This window comes from Rattus norvegicus, chromosome X, assembly GCF_021556685.1.
Source record: "Rattus norvegicus strain SHRSP/BbbUtx chromosome X, alternate assembly SHRSP_T2T, whole genome shotgun sequence".
Classification (NCBI taxonomy): Eukaryota; Metazoa; Chordata; class Mammalia; order Rodentia; family Muridae; genus Rattus; species Rattus norvegicus.
In genome coordinates, this window is record NC_141554.1 from 20,967,880 (window position 1) to 20,987,796 (window position 19,917).

Sequence of the window (19,917 nt, forward strand, 5' to 3'; positions counted from 1 at the left end):
CTCCGAAAGCCGACAAGGATCTAGAATCCAACGTCAGCTACAAAGCAGATTTGAAGGCAACCTGGACTCCTAGTTTGTCTGAAAATATCACGCATTCCTTTCCCACCACAAACCGGGCTCTTTGAATTTGTCATTTTTTTAAAGCATGTTCTAGACCATCCTTTTTCATGCATTTTAAAAAAGTTATCTGGGGCCACCCTTATCTCAAGGTCAGCATGTTCAATCAGGAATGCCAACAACTCCTGGGAAAATAGTCCACTCCTCCCAGCTCAAAATGCTTCTGCAGAAAAAACTGCAGAGGCTGGGTGTAGTGAAGCACAACCGCAATTCGTGTGCTCAGAAGGCAGAGGCAGGAGGATCACTGCAAGTTCTCCTTGCGATACATCAGCCTGGTATCTAAGGTAAGTTCCATGCTAGTCAGGGCTACATGTCAAGACCTTTTCTGAAAGGGGGGCCGGGGAAGTAGATAGGAAGGAAGGAAGGAAAAACAGGGGCCTGTAGCTAATAAAAAAACGTAGATTGTAACCTTTCTTCTGAATGAGAAAAAAAGGGTGTCTGGTGTGGTGACACGGGCTAAAACTCTAATGAGTGTGGTGGGAAGATTTTTAAGATCAGGACCAGCAGGGGGTTGGGGATTTAGCTCAGCGGTAGAGCGCTTGCCTAGCAACCGCAAGGCCCTGGGTTCGGTCCCCAGCTCTGAAAAAAAGAAAAAAAAAATAAAAAAACTCAAGATCAGGACCAGCCTGTACTGTGTATGCAGATAGTCTCCCGAACCCCCAAGGGTGGCATATGCGCTGATCCTGTCGATCTGATCTTAGGACTTGCAGGATGAGGCAGGATTGAGTTCACAGCTAGTGTGGCCCATGGAGTGAGTTTCACCTTTACTTGAGCTACAGTGAGACCTCTCTATTTACAGACCTAGTCGTGTGTCGAATTCAGAACTGCTCTCCATTCATGCTTCCCCCAACCCATTCCACCTCCTTGTTCAATTCGGATTTGCTTAAAGTGTCCCCTTTTGTGGCTTGATTTCATTGTCATTAAGTTGGAAGAGCCCCTACTCCCTACCCCCATGCCTAATAACAGCTACTTTACTAGATTTTTGAACTCCTCTAGTATAGCACATGTTTTGGAAAATGAGTTGCTGTACTGTCTGGCTATAAAAGGTGACTTGTGTCAGGTATGGTGGTTGTACTTCTAGCAGGGAGGGGCAGACAGAAGCACCACTTGGCCTGTCTGTGTTAGAAGAGACACTCTTAAAAGGAACATCTAAATTGCAGGACAGACTACGATAATACGAAAAAGTCTGTTTATTTTTAGCCTTACTGATTTCTCGAACCTTAATGGCAGTTTGAAGCTCCCCGTGAACATGCTTCAGTTTAAGGATGAAGAACTTTGGTTCCCAAAGCTATTTCTAGCTAAGAAGCTTTGACAGAAAGGCATAAATTTACATATTCCTGATTTGAATATCTTTCTCAATTGTCTGCTCACCTGATTAAGAGCCAGACACGGTCATTGGTACTTGAATTGTGACACTGGAGGTCTTAACATGTTGAGATTGGGGCAGGATTGGGGTTGTTGAGGGTCAAGCACCATTAGTATTATATTCTGTACTGCGCTTGGCAATTCAGAAAGCAACATCAAAAGCTGAAGGTAAGGGGTAAGCCGGACCGTGGTGCTGCACACCTTAATCCCAGGGGAAATAGTAGAGGCAGGTAGATCTCTGTTAGTTCAAGCTCAGCCTGGTTTACAGAGTGAGTTCTGGAACAGCCAGGGCTACACAGAGAAACCCTATCTTGAAAAACCAAAAATAGGGCTGGAGAGATGGCTCAGTGGTTAAGAGCACTGACTGCTCTTCCAGAGGTCCTGAGTTCAATTCCCAGCAACCACATGGTGGCTCACAACCATCTGTAATGGGATCCGATGCCCTCTTCTGGTGTGTCTGAAGACAGCGACAGTGTACTCACATACATAAGATTAAAAAAAAAAACCAAAAATAAATAAATAATAAGAGAATAGAACAGGCCCATGATACAAAAATACGTATTAAAAATAAAAATCTGAGGCTGAAGAAATGGTTCGTCTGTCTTCTAGGGTCCTGCAAGAGGTTTGGGTTTAAAGAGAGTGCAAGATTACCCAAAACTGGGTTGGGGATTTAGCTCAGTGGTAGAGCGCTTGCCTAGCAAGCACAAGGCCCTGGGTTCGGTCCCCAGCTCTGAAAAAAAGAAAAAAAAAAGATTACCCATAACTAAGCAGTTCTGGTCAAAGGTGCGGGACTGCCATCTTTGACATATGACTATAGGCTCTGGGCTCTGATCTCTTTGGTGGTCTGATAAACTTTCAGAATTATGTGAAACTCTTCCCCTTGGCATTGGAATCCTACCTTTTCCCTTCTCCTGGGGTGAGAAGCCTGGGAAGATTCCAGTTTCTTTCACTCAGGTCTCTCAATAGCCTGGTGGTAGAAGAAAGGGACAGTTACAGTGAGAGCTGGGCGTGGTGGGCAGACCTGTGGGCCCAGCACTTGGCGGTCAGTGGCAGGAAAATGTTGTGTTTGAGGCCAAGTGGAGTCCACTGAGATCTTGTCTCAAAGTAATAATAGCAATAATCATAATGGCTTCTCTTCGTTATTGTTTGCTTCTTACCGAAATAAAAGCCACACAAAACCAAAGGGAACAAAAATTGATTACTGCGCAGAATTAAAGTTGCTGTCTGTGTGTGTGTGTGTGTGTGTGTGTGTGTGTGTGTGTGTGTGTGTGTGTGTGTGTGTTTTGAGGCTTGATCCTCACAAATTCTAAGCAACAGCTCTATTCCTGAGCTGCACCCCTAGTCCTTCAGTTCTGTGTGCAAGTTTATTCTTAATTAATTTGTTAAACTCTAAAGAGTTTAACACCCTTTACCTACTATTTGTAGCCACCTAGTTTCATTTTGTTTTTTTCCTTAAAAAATTACATATTTTTGTAATTTAGATTCTAAATGTAAAATGAGCTCAAAAATGGAAAAGTTTAGAGTTAAGAGAGAGGGCTCAGAGGTTAAGAGCACTGACTGCTCTTCCAGAGGTCCCGAGTTCAATTCCCAGCATCCACATGATGGCTCACAACCATCTGCAACTCCAGTTTGAGGGGGACCCAATGTCTTTTTATGACCTTTGTAGATACCAGACATAAAATAAACCTAAAATAGCCCTTTAAGAAGATGAAGAAGAGCCAAGCAAGGTGGCTCATGTCTTTAATCCTAGCAGTAGGTGAAGCAGGGGAAGGCGGATTTCTGTGAGTTCAAGGCCAGCCTTGGTCACATAATTAAGTTCAAGGTCTGCTAGAGCCACACAGTGAAAACCTTGTTTCAAAAACAAAAGAAAGCAGAAAATTAGCAAAAGGAAGAATTCCAAGAGCTATGAGAAGCACTGGTGGCTTTATGGGGTTGGATGACTTGGATCTGAAAGAAATATTAGAAAGGACTAGAGCAAACAGTATAGACCACTGGGAACTCACTTTATTAGTTACTTTATTCGTTGTTATTGCTGCTTTAATTTAAAGTTTCTTTTCCACGTATATGAATGTTTTGCCTACGTGAATGTATATGGACCTTGTGGGTGCCCATGAAGGTGAGGTAGGGCATTCGCTCTCTGAGAACTGGAGTTATAGATGTTTGTGAGCCCCTATGTGAGTACTGGGAATTAAACCACATCCCCACTTTTATTTTTTTTTCAAACAAGGTCTCAAAACAAGGTTGGTCTCAAACTCACTATATAACTTAAGGATGACATTGAAATAGTCCATCCTCCTGCCTCCATCTCCAGGATTGAGATTTTACCATGTCCATTGTGTGTTATTTTCTTTCATCATTAAGTAATAACAAATATCACATTTGGCTGGGTGTTACAAACTAGTTACCCTACTGGGCTATAAGGCACTAGAACACATTTGACTTCCCTTCCCAGCCTCTAATGACTACTATCCTAGTCTGCCTTCTTTTTTTTCTTTCTTTTTTTTTTTCAGAGCTGGGGACCGAACCCAGGGCCTTGCGCTTGCTAGGCAAGCGCTCTACCACTGAGCCAAATCCCCAACCCCCCTAGTCTGCCTTTATGTGACCAACTTTTCCATTTCTAAGAAATGTTTGGCATTTACGGAAGTGGGTCTGCTAATTACTCCAATCTAACCATTATGTATTGTGTGCACGCATCACATGATCGAGCTATGCCATAAACGTAGTATTGCTACGTCTTGATTAAAAGTAATTCTTGAGATAATAAGCAACACTTTTTACTCCAAAGTCAGACACATGACTCCCTGGTCAGGTTTTGGTTGCTGCTGCTTTCTGTATAGTGCTACTGAAGTGAGTCTTATTCTAGCCCACTCTGATGAACTCTGGTCTCAAAGACACCTAGATAGATAACCTAGTGCTGTGGCTTGAATCAAATAGAGGCTCCTGAACCTCAAAAAGAGGTTGAGAAGAACAGTCAAGGAAGGATCTGAGTAAGAGAGGACATTAGCATAGGTCTCAAATGGAAGCCTGACAGAGAAGATGCTTCAAGCCGGACACCCCACCCCCGCTGGCTCTGGGCTCCCCCAAGCCTAGCCTGGTCCCCGCTGATTCCCTTATCTATGTCTTCCCAGCTGCCTCCCTGCTGGCTCAACTGTGGCCACAGACTTCTGGGCCTTGTACCCCCTCCACAGGGATGGGGGAGGGAATGGGGTGAGGCCTGGCCTCAGAGGCACCCTACTCCCCACCCTTCATTTCCTTTACTGAGCCCTTTGTCACCTCCGGGAATGAAGAAATGGGATGTGAGTCTAGCACTGCACCATTTTATTGGACATGCCTCTAGCCTTCCCCTCCCAATGAGGCTGTCCCCATACTTCACCCCCAGACTCACCACTTCTGCCACTAAGAGTATGAAATAGTGATGAGAACCATTGTTTACATAGCATAACATTTATGATGTGCCCAGCAAGGCACTGTGGAGATTAGCTACATCTGGGTAAGGACGGTCTATGATTATAACCATTTTCTAAGCCAGCAACTGAAGCACAGTGGATGACTTGCTTGCCCAGAAATTAGGCAGTCAATCACTGAGTTGAAGGGAGTTGCTGAGGCCTTGGAGAGTCTCATTTCTGTGGCCCGACTCTAGTCTGACAGGGAGAGTGGTGATAGACTACAAAGACCTGATGAGAATGTAGTAAAACCACGCCTGGAAAAAAAGGACTTAGCATAGCACCTGGGTCCTGCCAACTAATACCGCTTCTCTTGGTACTCCATTAGTTCCTGCAGGTCAAACCTCTGGCTGGATCAGGAGCTGGGAGTGTAGGGTGGTTGGCAAAGCACACGCCTACTGGATGTATGCAAGGCCCTGAGTTCATTCCTAGTGTGGGGCAAGGACGAGAATTGGAGGTTGTTGCTCTGAGTTAGAAGGAAGAAGAATTAGCATTAAGGGTGTGGACGTAGGGGTTGGGGATTTAGCTCAGTGGTAGAGCGCTTGCCTAGCAAGCACAAGGCCCTGGGTTCGGTCCCCAGCTCCGGAAAAAAAGAAAAGGAAAAAAAAAAGGGTGTGGACGTAGCTTACTAGTAAAGCTCTTGGCCAGCATGCAAGAAGCACTAGGTTCCATTCCTAGCACTACAAAAATAATAGTAGTCTTAGACTAGAATTCAGATAGTGTTAGCTATTAGTGTTGGAATCAGCATTAACGTTCACATCAGCTTAGAGTTAATATTAGCATGGCTATTGGTGGGTGCCCATTGTTAGCTTTCCAGCTCGAATTCATCCATAGCCATGCTACTTGGGAGGGAAGAGCGACTAACACATGCAATAAGCACCCAGTAGACAAATCAGAATACTCGGCTCTCAGCTTCCCATGAGTACTCAAATAAAAAAAAACAACAGAATATTTGATATATCGAGAACTCAGATTCACTCAGTCAGACCACTTAACATGGATTCAAATTCGTGCATTGTCCCCAATACAGAAGTAGTTGTCCTTGTTACCCCATTACAGGAGGGAGAATGGTAACTCATACATGACTCCATCTAGGTCTCCCCACTATATCTGGATGGCTCGCTGGCTTGCTGCAGATCTTGAATCTGTGTCCTTACAAAGGAAGACACCATAGAGCCACTCTCACACAGTTTAAACAAGCCTCCCATTCTTATTCTCCTGTACTCACTGTGGCTCCTCGTTTGTTTCATCGAAGAATTGGCAACTACATTACAGCGTGTATCTGATGTTGGCAACTGGCTTTCTGATAGAGGAGAGGGTAGAAACATGCCCACGGCTCTCGTGCATCGCTCGTGAGGCTCTCGTGTCCCCTCAGCAGTGCTCATGTGCTCTCTACAGTTTAGTAAGGGGGCCACTATGAAGGGGACTGCAATCACAGGTGTGAAGTTTTAAATTCATCCCATGGAGGTTAGGAAATCTTTATGCTACAGAAACGAATGGGATGCTATGGACTTTAATGAGGTCGAAAGAGAGGATAGAATGAATTAGCTATTAATAAGTAAGAAATAGCTAGAGGCTAAAAGTTTCACAATCAGGAAGCTAAAAGTCCAGTCTGATGTGGTTGCTGGTTCTTGCCTCTGTTTTCAGTAAGTGGACAAAGCCTCCCATTTTTCAAGCCCGTGGGGACAATGGTTCTGAAGGAACCACGATGAGAAGATGAACTCCTCTGGAATGGGCTGGGAGGCAGGCTGACGGACCATACTGACTCAGAACTTCCTCCCTGCCTCTCCCCAAGTGGCTCTCAGTCTCCCCAGCTGTAGAACGGATAGATGAATAATGAGGCTTATCTGAGGGATTTCCAGGGTTATTGACAGAAAGTCTTGTGAGGATCCAAGTTCAGTGCCGTGTGTGTGTCTGTCTGTCTCTGTGTGTGCGTATGTCTGTGTGTGCGTGTGTGTCTGTATGTATATATGTGTGCCTATGTGTGTGTGTGTGTGCCTGTATGTATATATGTGTGCCTGTGTGTGTGTGTGTGTGTGTCTGTCTGTCTGTCTCTGTGTGTGCGTATGTCTGTGTGTGCGTGTGTGTCTGTATGTATATATGTGTGCCTATGTGTGTGTGTGTGCCTGTGTGTATATATGTGTGCCTGTGTGTGTGTGTGTTCGATCATTTTAGGCAGGAGCAGTGCTCAAAATCTACTGCTGAGGGTTTGTTCGTCAGAGTGAGGCACCAGTGGGCCAAGAGACAAAAGTAGGGATGGGTTGTAAGCATGCAGTTACTAGGGTTGGGGTATCACTTCAACATGGCTGACAGCAGAGCTATGCAGATCACAACGGCCACATCCTCATACCAATGGCGCCAACTTCTCACACACACAGAGATGCGCGCGTGCACACACACATAGATGCGCGCGCGCACACACACACACACACGCACACACAGAGATGCGTGCACACACACGCGCGCACACACACACACACGCACACACACACACACACACACACACACACACACACAGCTCACTGTCTCAGACTCTGGCTCTGAATCGCTCTCCCTGTCTCCATCGTTTCTGTCTTCATGCCTCCACCTGTGCCCTAGCCCTTTGTAATTTCTAGTTTTTTCCTTCACCTTCTGTCCATCTCTGCTTCTATTGTGTCTTTTACTTTTCTATGCTCATCTTATCATCTCGGGCTCTCTCTTCTCCCTCTCTCCTTCTCTCCTCCCTCCCTCCCTGTCTCTCCCTCCCAGGTGTCCTCCTTCTGCCTCCTCCTACTTCTCTGTGTCTGCCTCCTCACCTCTATCTCGGTTTGTCTATCTTTGTCCCTGCCTCTTTTTTTTTTCTTTTTTTTTTTTTCGGAGCTAGGGACCGAACCCAGGGCCTTGCGCTTGCTAGGCAAGCGCTCTACCACTGAGCTAAATCCCCAACCCCTGTCCCTGCCTCTTTCGTTTACTTAACCATCCTTGTTTTCCATCTTACCCCAATCCTCTGGGACTCACAGGGAGTCCACTCTGGGTGTCACCTCAATTTCCCGCCTCTAACGTATGGCGGGCAAGGAGTTGAGGCACTGTCCCTGTGTGCATCCCCCACCCTGCCCCCTAACCCCAAGACAGCCTGTTACTGCGGCACCAACAGCCACAGTCGCCTCCATCTGATAAGACTTATCTGCTGCCCCAGAGCAGGCCAGAGCTGGCGTAAGCCCCAGGCACAAGCCCAAGCACTAAACAAGTGTATGTACCCTTATTCCACCAGTCCTGGCCTAGTACCCCAGACTGGATCATAGAGGTGGCCCACAGGCTCTGGTTGAAATGCTCCCAAAACTCTCAGCCTCATTTTTCTCACCTGCAAAATGGGTACAGCTATATCCACCCCCCTACCCCCACCCCCACTTCTCCCAACATTCAGGAAGGGATCATACATATACAGGTCTAGCCCATACATAGCCTGGTACACAGTAGGGGTTTTCCTCACTGAAAAACCTAATAGAGCATGAAATATATCTTGATGAAGAGCTCATAGACTTGACTGGACACTGGACTCCACAGAAGCAAAAGGCAAGGGGGATCCAACAATGTACAGGATAGAGAGGAGGGAAAGAGGGACTAGTACCTAAGAGGTCCTCCACAAGGAGGCGGCACACCCCCTCCCCTGTGCTGCCCCACCCACTGGGGCACCAGCCACTCCCTGGGGAGGAAAGAGGAGGGAGAAGGTGGGTGGGAGGGAGGGAGGGCGGGCTGGCAAGAGGGAGGGAGGAAGGGAGACTCAAAGGCCAAGGCCAGCGAGGACTCCCCTTGGGATCACATTGACCTCACCACACCACTAAGGTGCTGAACCTTCTGCATCAACAAGCGCAGGTCAGTCTCAATTCCCAAAGACCCTCCAGCAAGGCAACACCCAGCCTGCTCCCCAAGCCTGCTCCAGCCTCTCTGACCCACAGCTTGCCCCTAAAACCTAGGTCATCCCCCAATTCTTCCACAGCTCCCCAGACTTCTGTTTCCAACCTCCATCTCTCCTTGCCAAAACTTCGACTTTTATCTGCCCCAACTTCTTCCTGTTCTTCCATTTCTTCTAAGATATCTATGCCTTCTGACCCCTTAGCTCTCTCTTCATCCTCGCAGGCCTTTATATACCACTGCTTAGAAACCCTATGCCTTCATCCCCAACATTCCTATCTCATCAAATCGGAATTCTACTAATTGAAACATGTCTCTACCTCTCTGTTCTCCCAAACAAGAAAAAAAAACTTTCAATTCCACAAGACTTGTATTCCTGCTCCCAAGTGATTACCTCTGTTTCTACCCCATTCTTTCTTGCTGACCACACCTGTCTCCAATGTGTCAAACCCTAACTTTAATCCCCGTTCCCATTGTGGCCTGTCAGACCTCATGCTTGTTCCCGGCATCGTCCCTCTGACCTCCCCAAACTGTCTCCTTCCCCCTATCTATTGGCCAAAATGTGTTCGTTACTTTAAACACTAAGTTTGCTCCCCACAACTATTCTGTCACAATGCCTCCTCCGCCCTGTGCCCGTCTTCCCTAGGGCTGACTGCCCACTGGAGCCCATTCTTTCCACACTTTCTCTACCCCAACTCTTGGCTTGACTCTTGCCACTCTTCCTGTCTTCCCAGAATTTGTGTCTAGATAACAGGCACGGTCTTGACTACCCAGGTCCATTTTGCTCCTACACCCAATTACTGCCCAGGAAAAAGAACAAAACTTCTCTCCCAAATTTTCCCATGACCACCAGAATCCACTTCTAACCTTTAAACTCCGTCTTTAAGTTGGCAGCTGGCAAACTGCACCTCTGGTTTCCTAACCCATTTCTGAACTCAAGGAACTTCTAAACTCAATTGTTTCCTTACTTCTTAAATGCAATTATTTCCTTCCCTTAAACTCCATAGCATATACCCAAACTTCTGAATCTCAAACTCTACCTCAAACTAACCCCCTGAGTACCACATCTGCTCCCCGGGTCCTGCTTCTGCCCCTTTGTCCCCATGGGTGCCTTGTAGAGAGCTGGGTAGGGCTGTTACCTGGGGTGAGGGGCTGGGCCCAGGGAGAGTTGTAGGTGCAGCTGCTGTGCCTCCTGTTAGGGCAGCACTTTCTCTACTGAGGCAGCTGATAAGCAGCTTTCATATCCCCCAGCCTTGAGATAAACTTTATCTCTGTCGGGGGAGTGATAACTGAGGTCGAGGGTGGGCCTTTGCTTCAGGAGGGGTGGGCAACTGTGCACCCACCAAAGGTGAGAAGTCCAGGGGCAGGCCATGGGGCTGGATGGATAATCTGAGGGTGAGTGAGGAGATGAGGAATTGGTGACAGGAAGCCAACACGAGACAGAGAGAGAAGAGGTACAAAAAGAGAACTGGGGAGCAGGAGACAGAGACACTGAGAGAGAAAGTAAGAGGCATAAAACACAAGAAGATAAAACAGACTCAGAGACAGAGAGATAGGGGGAGAAAAAGAAAGAGAGAGAGAGAGAGAGAGAGAGAGAGAGAGAGAGAGAGAACAGAATGATCACATGAGAAGGAGGAGAGCCATGGACAGAAAACAAGGAGGAGGCAGAGACAGAAAGGCAAGAAGGAAAACTAGACAGAGGGAGAATGAATCATGGGAAAACAGAGACAAAGAATTAGAGAGAGGAAAGGGGGGAAGGTAGGTGAACTGAGGAGAGAGAGAGAGAGAGAGAGAGAGAGAGAGAGAGAGAGAGAGAGCAGCCACTGCCCAAATAGGTGGGGACTCTGAGCTGATGGTGGACACAGACACAATCAGGAGCTGTCTTATCCCCAGCACTGTCCCCCACCCTGGGCCCAGACCTTTCCAATCTACGCATAGGTAGGAAAGATGGCATTCTACTTCCACTGCTCCCTACAAGGCCATCAATCTGTCAGGGCAGAGGCACAGGCTTTGACTCCTTTTCCTGTGCCGCAAACTGTGTGTAGTAAGGCACATTGATGGATATAAGAATAGTAAGAATTCATGGTTCAGAAAAAGAAATTGGAAGAGGCACTGGGAGGCAGAAAGAGCTACAGGCTTGGAAAGATTGAGAGACGTTCAGGAATACATAGTCTAGGAGGAAGCAAGAGAAACAACACAGAAGGCAAGCTGAGAAAGACACAAGAGACAAACAAATATGAATAAAGATGGAAAGATATTAGAGAAAGATAGACATGGATGGCCAAAGAAGAGGGGAGGGCATGACACAAATTCATAAAAGCATAGAAAGAGGGCAAGATATACCCAAGAAGTGTGGGAGGGGCTTCCGAGGCTAAATTGCTTGCTGACTAAGATCCTGATGTCCAGCTCCTATATTGGCACAGTAGCACGCACGTCTGTGGTTTCAGCATAGTTTTGGGAAAAGGGACATAGAAGAGAATCACGGGAAGCTTACAGGCTTATTCTGGTACACACAGTGGAAATAGAGGAGACCCTCTAAAAAAGGAGGTGGACGGTGAGAACCAACACCCATGTTTGTCCTCTGTCATATGAGGGGGGGAGGGAGGGAGAGAGAGGGAGAGAGAGAGAGAGAGAGAGAGAGAGAGAGGGAGAGAGAGGGAGAGAGAGAGAGAGAGCTGTATAAGCACACAAAGTCAGCCCTGAAAGGAAACAGAGAGAGAGAGAGAGAGAGAGAGAGAGAGAGAGAGAGAGAGAGAGAGAGACCAACCGACAACTGACCCAGGCAGACAGAGCTAAAGAAACAGCCATGCAATATAGACAGAGGGAAAGGGGAAAGGATCAGCACTCCATGCTTCAGGTATCACCTCCAATATAGCAGGTGGGGAAACTGAGGTCTGGGAGTGGTGAGACTTGAAGGTTCCTGAAAACAGACCCTTCTCCCCACCCACCTGTCACTCTTCTCAGAGGAAGCCAGTAGCTTTGGGGTGATTTCAAAAGTTGGGCGGGGATGGCAGAGATAAGCTGTGGGGGCAGGAGTACTGACCCCCCCCCCATAGAGCAGGGAGGAACTAATGGGGCCTTCTGTCTGCAGACACAACTGAGGTGGGGGAGGGGAGAAAGCCGGAAACCATGGGGTTTCTGAGAAAGTCAGATGGCAAGATACAACAGATAGGGATGAAGTTGGGGAGCACAGAAGGGTGAACCCCAACCTCCTAAGGGAGCTGTCAAGGGCTCCAAGCCATCTTGGTCCTGCAGTCTGCCTCTATAGGCGAGAAAGGAAGGGGAAGAGAGAAAAGAAGAGGAAATAGAGGAGGTGGCCTTGAAGAATGGGAGAAAGAGAGTTGAAGGCTCACAGTAGGAGGAGAAAGAGGAAGGTTAGAAGGAAAGGAAAGGAGGAAGGAAAGAGACACAGAAAGAGGAAGAGAAATGTGGTACATGAAAAGGAGGGACAGGAGGAAAGGGGCGCGAGGGAAGGGAAGAACAGAGAAAGGAAGAGGACACAAGACAGCGGAAAGAGGAAAGGGGGAAGGAAAAAGGAGGGAAGAAGGAAGGAAGACATGGGGATGAGGGGGACGGGAGGCGGGATAGAACTTGAGGAAGAGGATGGACTCTGGCAGCCAGCTGAGGGAATAGTTGAGGGTGGAGGGAAGGGACAGATGAGTGAGGCAATGAGAGGATGGGGAAGAGCCCACAGGAAGAGAGGTAGAAAAGGACAATGGGGAAAGAGACAGGAGAGATGGCAGCCTAGGGAGGGAGCAAAGGGAAGACAGGAAAAGAATCTGAGATCCAGAAAGGAGACATAAAGTTTCAGGTGACAGACTTGGAGGAAGAGAAAGAAAGGAGGGAAGAGAGGATTTCTGTGTCTCACAACCCTTCCTGTCCTCACAGGTTAAACCCCAGTGTCCACATGGATTTTCCTGGTCTAGGGGCCCTGGGAACCTCAGAACCCTTGCCCCAGTTTGTGGATTCTGCCCTGGTGTCCTCGACATCAGACTCAGCGGGTTTCTTTTCCTCTGGGCCTGAGAGTTTGGATACAGCATCTTCCTCCACTTCTCCAAATGCAGCCACGGCAGCAGCCACGGCACTGGCCTACTACAGAGAAGCTGAGGCCTACAGACACTCCCCAGGTAACTGCTGGGTGGCTGTCTTGGCAAAAGCTGTCAGGGTTGCCATGGAGAAGATTAGCTGGTCACAGTTCTTTGAGGAGGTCATCCTCAGAAGTTAGCTCTGTGGATGGATGTACTGCCCCTGTTTGTCTGGGAACACCAGTCCTCCCTCTCGGTCCACCATACTGGAGTGAGCACACTGAGAAGCCAGGCTGAAACTGTGTACGAAGCTGCCTTCTTTGTCACTTGACCTGCAGCCTCCCACTCTCAATAGATCAAAAAGGGATGGAGGGGATTGTCCTTGCTAAAGTGACCAGAGGGACATAGAACTCAGGAGTCACCCAGAGAAGAGACTGTTGTAGGAAGACCGGAAAAACTAGCCGCCATGTTGGGACTGATGAACACCACCATTTCACTGTAAGAGTAGGATTGCCTATAGGTTTATTGCTGTTCTTTTCTTTCCCTATCTGTACCCTTTCAACAGTCTTTCAGGTGTACCCGCTGCTCAACAGTATGGAGGGAATCCCAGGGAGCTCACCTTATGCTAGCTGGGCCTATAGCAAGACGGCGCTCTACCCTGCCTCAACTGTATGTCCCAGTCATGAGGATGCCCCTTCCCAGACCCTGGAAGACCCAGATGGGAAGAACAACAATACATTCTTGGAAACCTTGAAGACGGAGCGGCTGAGTCCAGACCTCCTGACCCTGGGGACTGCACTGCCTACATCACTCCCTGTCACCAGCAGTGCTTATGGGGGAGCTGACTTTCCCAGTCCTTTCTTCTCTCCCACTGGGAGCCCTCTCAGCTCAGCAGCCTATTCTTCCCCCAAGTTTCATGGAAGCCTACCATTGGCTCCTTGTGGTAAGGCTCTCAAAAAGGGACCAGGAGGTTGAGTTGGGCTAGGTGACTCACAACGAAGCTAAGCTGAGCCTTGCTTCCTTTTCTCTCCATCTACCAGAGGCCAGAGAGTGTGTGAACTGTGGAGCAACGGCTACTCCACTGTGGCGGAGGGACAGGACAGGTCACTACCTGTGCAATGCTTGTGGCTTGTATCACAAGATGAATGGTCAGAACCGGCCTCTCATCCGGCCCAAGAAGCGAATGGTAAGACTACAGGTTGCCTGATAGGACAGGAGACTTGTTCTTGCCCAAGATAAGAACCCCATCCAACTCATACTTGTCTCCACACATAGCATACTTGCCCTCAGCCTTTCGCCATAGGGGACCATGCATCCCTTTCCTGTGCAGGAACCCTGCTACCTACCTAGAACTGGAGCCCCCATCTGAGGCTTCAAACAGAAACCCTGTCCTCAACTTGCCTGGAAGCCTTCACCTTCACTCTTAACAGAGGGGTGTTTACTTAGGGTTCATATTGTAAACTCCCAGGGTCCCTTCTTCCAGAAGTGATTACTTCATTGAACTGGGCAACAGGAGTTCATTTTTGTGTTAGGGATGGAGCCCAAGGCCTCATGCACTACTAGGCAGGCACTCTACTGCAGTGTTATACCCCCAGCTCCAGGAATTTTTATAGCTTCTCAAAAGATTCTTGTGTTTTTGTTTTGGTGGGGTTTTTTTCTGATTTATTTGTTTGTTTGTTGGTTGGTTGGTTTGGTTTTTGTTTGAAATGGGGCCTTGCTATATAGTCCTGGGTGGTCTGGTTGCTATGTATACTCCACTGGGTTTTAATTTGTTATGGTCCTCCTGTCTCTTGAGTGCCAGGGTTACACCTCTGTCTTCTTCCAAGATATGTAGTCAAAGTCGAAAACTAGAGATAGAAGAAATCTCACATAGATTATAAAATAAACGCCCTGCTGGGCAGTGCTGGTGCACGCCTTTAATGCCAGCATTTAGGAGGCAGAGGTTGGTGGATCCCTTATGAGCTTAAGGCCAGCCTGGTCTACAGAGCAAGTTCCAGGATAGCCAGGGCTACACAGTAAAACCCTGTCTCAACAGATAGATACATAGATATATACATACATAGATACATAAACAGATGGATATATTTCTAATCCCAGATGGAAACCCTTGCCTTCCATATGCCTCTCACCCCTTCAACTCTTTTCTCAGGCCCTGTAAGGCCCTGTCCCTGACTTCTACCTCCCCCAAGCACTCATGTCCTGTGTTTTTATCTCTCAGATTGTCAGCAAGCGAGCAGGCACCCAATGCACTAACTGTCAAACAACAACCACGACCCTCTGGCGGAGGAATGCCAGTGGAGACCCGGTGTGCAATGCCTGCGGCCTCTACTACAAGCTGCACCAGGTGTGCTGGCCTTTGTGCTCTTCCGCCTTCACAGCGCACTCCCAGCTCCTCACCCAGCCCTCATCTACCTTGAGCTATCTTCCTCTGCCTTTGCTTCCTCCCTCTTTGCTCCTTTTTCTCTTCTCAGAACTTGTGTTTGCTTCTCCTCCCCCTTTCCACGGCTGACACCTCAAGCTTCCTTCCATCTGTCCTCTCTCTCCTTGTCACCTCCACTACCTTTCACTCCCATGCTCTAAGCCTCTTACCAGTACAGCAGGATATTCTGAGCTGTGATCAGGGCCATACAACCCCAGGTTTCACTTCCCCATCCCACACTGGGGATGTTACTCTAGCCATTGAACCAATTCCCTGTTGTTAAAAAGTGGCGTTAAGAGGCTGTCCCTAGCCCAGATATATTAGCACAAAGGGTTGGATTTGGTAACCCTGTCGTCTCCCTTTCTACAGGTGAACCGCCCACTGACCATGAGGAAAGATGGAATCCAGACGAGGAACCGCAAGGCATCTGGAAAAGGGAAAAAGAAGCGGGGCTCAAGTCTGGCCGGAGCAGGAGCGGCTGAAGGACCAGCTGGTGGATTCATGGTGGTAGCTGGTGGCAGCAGTAGTGGGAATTGCGGAGAGGTGGCCCCAGGCTTGACACTGGGCACTGCAGGTACTGCCCATCTCTACCAGGGCCTGGGACCTGTGGTGCTGTCAGGGCCTGTCAGCCATCTTATGTCTTTCCCTGGACCTCTGCTGGGATCGCCTACGGCCTCCTTCCCCACAGGTCCTGTGCCTACCACCACCAGCACTAGCGTAGTGTCTCCACTCAGTTCTTGAAGGTACACAAAATGGCCTTTGGCCTTGTGGCAGAGGAGATGCTCCCCTCCTCCCCCACCTTTATTTTTTGGAGACAGGATCTTGTGTAGCTCAGGCTGCCTGTGAACTATGTAGCTAAGGGTGACCCCAAATTTCCCATTCTCCTGCCTCTACCTCCTGAGATTAAAGGCATATATCACCATGCTTGACATTTTCCTTTGTTTCAGTTTTGTTTTTGTTTTGAGACAGGGTTTCACTATGCAGCCGAGGCTGGCTTTGAATTCCCTATGTAGTCCAGACTAACCTCAAACTTGAGATTCTCCTGCCTCAGTTCCCGAGTGCTGGAATCACAGGCATCTGCTACCACTCCTGTTTCTCCCTCCTCTTAGAGCCACCAGCCTTTACAGCCCAACCATCTCCTTGCCCTGTACCCTCAAAGATTTTGTAAAATAAAACCACCAAAGACCTGAACCTGGAGACTGTGAGCTGGTATTTGGCTAAATAAATGTCAGTGTCAAGTGGTGTCCAGAGCGGTGTCTATGGTTCTTTGATGATAGCATCCAACTGACATACATGACTACTGGATGAGATAGCAGGGATAATACTTCATGAGCAAAAATCAGGACGCACAAACAGAACTGTGTATTTGAAGTCTTGTAGCTGGCATCCAGGTGGCTCCATATGTCATTCTAAGATGGTGAATGACTGGCTACTTGTGGGTGAGGTAATATGAGATGGCAAGGGTGTCACCAAGCTGCAGGTTAACAGCATGTGGAGCTGTTTGTGCAGTTAACAGGTGAGGAGACATGTAAGGCTGTAGAGGTGTGGTTGTACAGGACTCTGGGCCATCGTGGACACAGTGTGACAACGTTTATACTAGACACAAAGTCTGATGACTTGTCACCTTTGAAAAACTGAGCAAGAACTCAAGTGGTAGGATTGTCATGAATCCAAGGCCATCAAGGGCTACATAGTGGAAGAGGGGAGGGGAAGTGAGGCAGGGAGAGATCTGATCTCAAAAATAAAAATAATTGTATTCCTTTTAGAGATAATCTAGAATGGCTATGGCTCTATAAAAGCCATATATATATATATATATATATATATATATACACACACACACATACACATACATATATATACCTGGCCCCAAAAGAAGCTCAGCTCTCACACCTTGCAGATACCCCTTATCTGCACTTGATCTTAGCCAAAAGGCCGAGAAGCGATGACATCCCTTATCAGAATAGCAAGTCTACTCAGAACTGCTGTCATATAGGTTCCTGGTCTTGTTTTGCTAAGAGATCCCAGGTTTACACCCTCATAGAAACAGCTGCCCTGATTGGTGAAGGAAGCACAGGCTAGCTCTGAGACCCTATGGAACTAGACCTCTTCTTCACTCCCTGTAAACTCCCTCTCTCTCCCCCCTCCCTTATTCCCTCTCTGTCTCCTCTCTTCCTTTCCCTGTGTCCCTCCATCTCCCAGTTTTTCCTTATCTCCCTCTCCTGTGGTCTCATGCAGCCCAGGCTGGCCTCAAACTTGGCAGTTCAAGCTTCTGTCTAGTTGTTTTGTTTTTCTCGATTTTTCTGAGTCAGTGTCTCAACTCTGTATGTGACCCAGGTTGTCTTTCTGCTCAGGAAGTATCCCAAATTCTAGCCTTGAACTCATGGCAATCCTCCTGCTTCAGCCTTGCAGATGCCGGGACTTCAGGCATGAGCCACTGCACCTGGAAGGGGGCCCTTTCTCGAATAATTCACAGGGAGCCTATCCTGATCTGGATAAGAGCAGCAGTCCCTACCTTTGCCCATTCAGGAATCTCTGACCACAGGCAGTAATCGCTGATCCGCCATATCACCCACCCATGAAAGGGATGCCCGTCCTGACCCCAGCGAGCCTCAATCTCTCTGATTATGTCTGGACCTCCATACCACTGGACTGCCTCTCTGCCCTCCATGAAGCATTTTAAATACAGCTCACTCGTGATAAACCGATTTCTGACTTTTACAGATCTGATTTTTCTCTATAGAAATTTCCATTCTCAGCTGCTCCAGGAACTCTGGTCACGTGTAAAGGTTTTTGCTTTCATTGTCAGTGATAAGACCACTACCTGGACAGCAACGCAGACTTCCCACCTTCCAGTACTGCAGAACCCAGGATTCAACTTGTAACACAGACTTTTGTTTAGAACTTATTCAAAAAAGGCCTTTCTGAGCTGGGCATAGTGACACTTGACTGTAATCCCAGCACAGTCTCCTGCAGAGGCAGGTGGATGTCTATGGATACAAAGCCAGCCTGGTCTGGGCCAGCTAGGGCTACATACTGAGACCCTGTCTCAAAACGAAACGGCAGAGGGTGTTGGAGAGATGTCTCAGCAGTTCAGAACACTGGTTACTCTTCCTGAAGACCCAGGTTGGATTCCCAGCACTCACAAGCACCCTTAACACCATTTCTAGGGGATTTGAGGCCCTCTCCTTCAATACCAGGCATGCACATACAGACAGGCAAAACACCATGTAGATAAAATGAATTAATCTGTTGCTTGCAAAAAGCCAGCTTGGCCTACATAGCAAGATCCTGTCAGAAATAATAGCGGGGATAGCTGTGTTGAGTCTCTCCTGTGAGCCCTGCCAATCTTCATTAAGAACCGGTGGCTTCGGGGTTGGGGATTTAGCCCAGTGGTAGAGCGCTTGCCTAACAAGCGCAAGGCCCTGGGTTCAGTCCCCAGCTCCAAAAAAGAAAAAAAAAAAAAAAGAACCGTGGCTTCACTGCTTACTGCATAGCTGCCCTGTGATGGTACCTCACAAGGCTCCCTGTCCTGGCCGTTACAAGAAGCTGTCTCAGGACAGCTGACCAGACTGTGTAGCAAATCCTTTTTCTGAACCTCAACAGAAACTTTTTCTTTTTTCAAAAGAAACTCGTCTCTCCTTTACAGCAATGTGAGCTCTCACGTTTTCTAGGAACTTGAGTCTCTCTAGAAATGGTCTCCTATCGAGAATGCAGCTCACTGAAAGAGCACTTGCCAAGAATGTGCAAGGCTATGTATGGGTTACACTTATGTGGTAAAGAAAAGCCGGGGCTGGGGATTTAGCTCAGTGGTAGAGCACTTACCTAGGAAGCGCAAGGCCCTGGGTTTGGTCCCCAGCTCCGAAAAAAAGAACCAAAAAAAAAAAAGAAAGAAAGAAAAGAAAAGCCACGGGACTGGTTAGCAGCGTTAACTACTAGAATCAACAGTATAGACATTTAAGCAAGAAGCCTTTGAAAGGCCTGGGGATGTATCTCTGTTGACAAGGCGTTTGCTTAAGCCCTGAGTTCAACCCCCAGCACCGCACATGCACATACAAACACAGAAAGGCACGGTGGCAAATACCTGTAATTCCAGCACTTGGAGACAGAAGAAGCAAGAGGATCAGAAACAGGACCTTTGCGTTCTCCGAAGCAAGCCTGGCCAGGCCTTACCCTGGAAGGCTTGCTTTAATCTGTATGAGATTCCACTGTATTGTTTCATTTTGTGTTTTGAAAGGGTTTCTCTGTGTCCTGGAACTCTATCAGTAGACCAAGCTGGCCTCAAAACTCAGAGAATCTGTCTGCCTCCGCCTCCTGGTGCTGGCATTGAAGGCACGCAGCACGGCTATAGTCCCGTGGGCCCACTGTTTTGAACTGAAATGAGAAACAGTCTTGGAAGTAACCACAGTGCAAGCTCCTCACAGGACTGTATGATTCCAAGAAGCTCCACCCGGAGCTGTAGAGAAACTCTGCCTTTAAGCTCAATAGGAACCTTCAATTAATCTTTTTAGATGGACCTAAGGAGTGAATCAATATGAAAACACCAAAACTGTCTTGTTCTTGTTAAGTAATCCAGATTCCAATCTGGACGTGAGGGCACACACTTGAAGTCCAAACCACTTGGCTTCTGGGTTTTGTTGTTATTGTTTATAGTACC

At 47.8% G+C, this 19,917-nt stretch overlaps 1 protein-coding gene, 1 long non-coding RNA gene and 1 pseudogene across 8 annotated transcripts in view; 1 reads left to right on the plus strand and 2 right to left on the minus strand.

Annotated features, from left to right (window-relative positions):
* Positions 1-10,033, minus strand: part of LOC102554502 (uncharacterized) — an 85,034-nt gene extending 75,001 nt beyond the window's left edge. For 3 of the 4 annotated variants that reach the window (XR_015646923.1, XR_015646921.1, XR_015646922.1), the window contains exons 1-2: positions 9,956-10,033; positions 2,381-2,449 (exon numbers count right to left, since the gene is read on the minus strand). This is a non-coding gene — a long non-coding RNA (uncharacterized LOC102554502). The remainder of the gene's footprint in view (positions 1-2,380; positions 2,450-9,955) is intronic. The other variant, XR_015646924.1, reaches the window with a different exon arrangement.
* Positions 281-18,509, plus strand: Gata1 (GATA binding protein 1). 4 transcript variants are annotated; one of them, XM_087599148.1, is made up of 7 exons: positions 301-401; positions 12,705-12,943; positions 13,407-13,784; positions 13,882-14,027; positions 15,060-15,185; positions 15,630-15,834; positions 17,665-18,509. In XM_087599148.1, the coding sequence occupies exons 2-7, from the start codon at positions 12,724-12,726 to the stop codon at positions 17,691-17,693; spliced, it is 1,104 nt and encodes a 367-aa protein (XP_087455274.1). In that variant the 5' UTR covers positions 301-401; positions 12,705-12,723; the 3' UTR covers positions 17,694-18,509. The 4 variants fall into 4 exon arrangements, with proteins under 4 accessions (XP_087455272.1, XP_087455274.1, XP_087455273.1 ...); XM_087599147.1 differs by lacking the exon at positions 301-401 and adding an exon at positions 7,788-8,777; XM_087599146.1 differs by lacking the exon at positions 17,665-18,509 and having other exon boundaries at positions 281-401; positions 15,630-16,510.
* Positions 17,024-17,207, minus strand: LOC120099530 (U2 spliceosomal RNA; annotated as a pseudogene).
* Positions 18,510-19,917: the final 1,408 nt, after the last annotated feature.

Coding starts and splice junctions, on each gene's coding strand:
- Gata1 (XM_087599146.1), top strand. CDS start 12,724: ATGGATTTTCCTGGTCTAGGGGCCCTGGGAACCTCAGAACCCTTGCCC. Junction 12,944..13,406: donor GGCCTACAGACACTCCCCAG/GTAACTGCTGGG, acceptor CCCTTTCAACAG/TCTTTCAGGTGTACCCGCTG. Junction 14,028..15,059: donor TCCGGCCCAAGAAGCGAATG/GTAAGACTACAG, acceptor TTTATCTCTCAG/ATTGTCAGCAAGCGAGCAGG.